The 3,451-nt window shown below is 38.5% G+C and overlaps 1 protein-coding gene across 1 annotated transcript; it reads left to right on the top strand.

Moving 5' to 3' along the window:
* The first annotated feature begins 272 nt into the window (after positions 1-272).
* LOC103204648 (olfactory receptor 2M3-like) lies at positions 273-1,211 on the top strand. Its single transcript, XM_007949862.1, has one exon. It carries the CDS (start codon positions 273-275, stop codon positions 1,209-1,211), a length of 939 nt encoding a protein of 312 aa, XP_007948053.1.
* Positions 1,212-3,451: the final 2,240 nt, after the last annotated feature.

The raw sequence follows: 3,451 nt of genomic DNA, 5'->3' as shown, positions 1-3,451 counted from the left end.
TAACTCAATTAAAAAGTTAATTCTATCTTGATAAGCAAGTAAAATGAAGCATATGGAAATCACTTGTCAGAGGATATGAAAGTTGGTAGAGTGGAACTTGGTTATGATTAATGCTGACTGCCTGTAACTTCTTTGCTCATTCTTTTATACAGTTCTGGTCGTATCATGTAAGTTAGCTTACTAGAGTACCGTGCATAGAGTAGATAATGAATAAACAACTCATCACATGTGAAATTTTATAACTTCTTATGGTTCTAGATAAACCATTCATCATGGTATTGGAGAATCAGACATTTAGCCCTGACTTCATCCTTCTGGGAATCTTCAGTCACACACCTAGCCATATGTTCTTCTTCTCTCTGGTCTTGGGCATCTTCACAGTGGCCCTCTTGGGGAACACTACCATGGTTCTCCTCATCTACCTGGATACCCAGCTCCATACCCCCATGTATTTCCTCCTCAGCCAACTCTCCCTCATGGACCTCATGCTTATCTGCACCACTGTACCCAAAATGGCCTACAACTACTTGTCTGGATGGAATTCCATTTCAGTAGCAGGCTGTGAAGCCCAGATATTTTTCTATGTGTCCCTTTTGGGTGCTGAATGCTTCTTACTGACTGTCATGGCCTATGACCGCTATGTTGCCATTTGTTACCCTCTTCGATACCCCAATCTCATGAGCCAGAAAATCTGTGGACTTATGGTTGCCTCTTCCTGGATCCTTGGCTCCCTTGATGGAATAGTTGATGTAGCAGCTACTTTGTTCTTCTCATATTGTGGCTCCCGAGAAATACCTCAGTTCTTCTGTGATGTGTCTGCACTTCTAAGTCTCTCATGCACTGATACTTCAACTTTTGAAACACTTGTTTTTATCTGTTGTATATTAATGCTTCTCTTGCCGTTATTACTCATCATTGCCTCCTATACTTGTGTAATTATGGCTGTCATTCGAATGAGCTCTAAGGAAAGCCAGCACAAGACTTTCACAACTTGTACTTCACACCTTATCATTGTTGGCATGTATTATGGAGCGGCAGTATTCATATATATGCGACCCACTTCTAATCGGTCCCCAACTCAGGACAAGATGGTATCAGCCTTCTATACCATCCTCACCCCTATGCTCAACCCTTTGATCTACAGCCTTCGCAACAAAGATGTGGCCAGAGCATTCATGAGGGTACTAGGGAGGGGCAAATCTGGACAATAAATTGAATATGATTTATTTTTCCTCTGCTATCTCCTCTTTCTGGCACATTCATTTATTTAAAAAACATGATTTAGCAACAAATATATAAGACAATTTTACTAAGATATTTATGGGCACCAGAGTTGGTAGACTCTGGGTATACATCCATTAATTAATATATTTTGCTTTTATTGTATAATAATTTTAGTTTGGAACATAATTAAAATACTTGGAAAATAAAAGATAACGTTAAGAAACAGATATACTTTGATTTCCATAACTAACTAATAAATAAAACTGCATAAAATTCTTTCCTTGCTATGAAAACCCTGAGTCTTATTGAACTGCTTGTACTATGTCTTATGCACTGACTTAAATACTACACTTGCATACTTTCATTTGTTATTACTTTATTTAAAATAGACAAACCAGAGAGATAGAGATATTCTCTCATTTATCAAAAAGCTTATTCTATAAGTGAATACTACTTATTTTGGCAGGGGGAAGGTTTATTTGCTAAGTGTTTTGACTTCCTTGATGTAATGACCAACTGTATATTCACAGACTGTATTATGGTACCACAACTTTTATCCCAGTGTTTGCATTCCTTGATATCATGGAAATCCAAAATGGTGTGTGAAACTCCAGTGCTGTGCTCCCTGCCGAGAAGTCATAAACTTTATCATTTTCCTACATTGAGTCAGGATGGAAACGCTCTTATTTTCATATCAAAATAACTCTAGTCAGATGAGTGTTGAAAGAAATTTTTAAATTACAAAATAAATGAATATTGAATAGTTTCCATTAATTAGCCTGATGATGTAACAAAGATATGATAATCTTTTTATGACAGAGCTATCTACATTTTTGTGTTTCCCTGGTGAATATTAGGTGGTAGCTGAATAAGAACATTTATTAGTCTCTAATGGCCACGGTACAATCTCCTAACCCCCATCCAGAGACAATCTAGTCTTCTCAAGAGACAAGCCTCAGACTCAATAGCAATGCTTTCTCTCAATATGGGTGTTGTTATTAGATGCCATTGAGTCTGCTCCAACTTACAGTGACTCTATGTACAATAGAATGAAACACTGCTTGGCGGTATGCCATTCTCACAATCCTTGAGCAATCCTTGTTGCAGCCACAGTGTCAATTCATCTTGTTGATGGGTTTCCTCTTTCACTGATCCTCTACTTTACCAAGCATGATATCCTTCTCCAGGAAATGGTCTGTTCTAAGACTAGCCACTCCTCGTAAGGAAGGTTGGGCAATCCTACTTCCGTAGTGATACTGCCTTGGAAACCCAAGGAGGGGTCGCTATGAGTCGGGGCCGACTCAATGGCACATAACAACAACAACAACAACAAGATGAAGTCTGACTATTCTCCACAATTTGCTATGATCCACACAGTCAAATGCCTTTACACAGTCAATAAAACACAAGTAAACATCTTTCTGGTGTTCTTTGCTTTTAGCCAATATATATCTGAGATCAGCAGTGAAATTCCTCATTCCACATCCTACTCCGAATCCAGCTTGCATTTCTGAAAATTCCCCTGCTGCACTGTCAATCTACTTCCGTAGCGATATCACCTTGGAAACTCAAGAAGGAGTTGCTATGAGTTGGATCTGACTCTATGGCAGTGAGTTTTTCTTTTTTTTTTTTAGTTCAGCAAGATTTTACTTGTATGTGATATTAGTATTATTTGATAATATCTACATTCCATTGGATCACCTTTCTTTAAAATGGGCACAAATATCAATCTCTTCTAGTCAGTTGGCCAGATAGCTATCTTCCAAATTTCTTGGCATAAATGAGTAAGAGTCTCCAGTGATGCATCCATTTGTAGGAACATCTCAATGGGCATTCTGTCAATTTTGAGGCCCTTGTTTTTCACCAATTCCTTTAGTAGAACTTGGACTTCTTCTTCAATACCATTGGTTCTTGATCATAGCTACCTCCCAAAATGGTTGAACAGTGACCAATTCTTTTTGGTATAGTAACTCTGTATATTCCTTCCATCTTCTTCTTCTTCTTTTTTTAATTAATTAATTTTTATTGTGATTTGGGTGAAGGTTTACAGAGCAAATTCACCTTCCATACAGTGGTTCATATATACTTTGTCTCATGACATTGACCACAGTTTACCACAATGCAACAACTCCCGTCCCACTTCCTCCCCATAGTTACCTCTTCCCTGTGTCCATCCCTCCATGCACTCCTGCCCCCTGAGCTGTCTCCCTGTGCATAAGCAGCCCTT

This window comes from Orycteropus afer, unplaced genomic scaffold (assembly GCF_000298275.1).
Source record: "Orycteropus afer afer isolate SDZICR_OR568_19922 unplaced genomic scaffold, OryAfe1.0 scaffold00255, whole genome shotgun sequence".
NCBI classification, from domain to species: Eukaryota; Metazoa; Chordata; class Mammalia; order Tubulidentata; family Orycteropodidae; genus Orycteropus; species Orycteropus afer.
The sequence above is the reverse complement of the archived record's forward strand: the minus strand, read 5'-3'. Positions and strand labels throughout refer to the sequence as shown.

Excerpts from the sequence above, each read along its gene's own strand:
- LOC103204648 (XM_007949862.1), top strand. The coding sequence starts at position 273 with ATGGTATTGGAGAATCAGACATTTAGCCCTGACTTCATCCTTCTGGGA.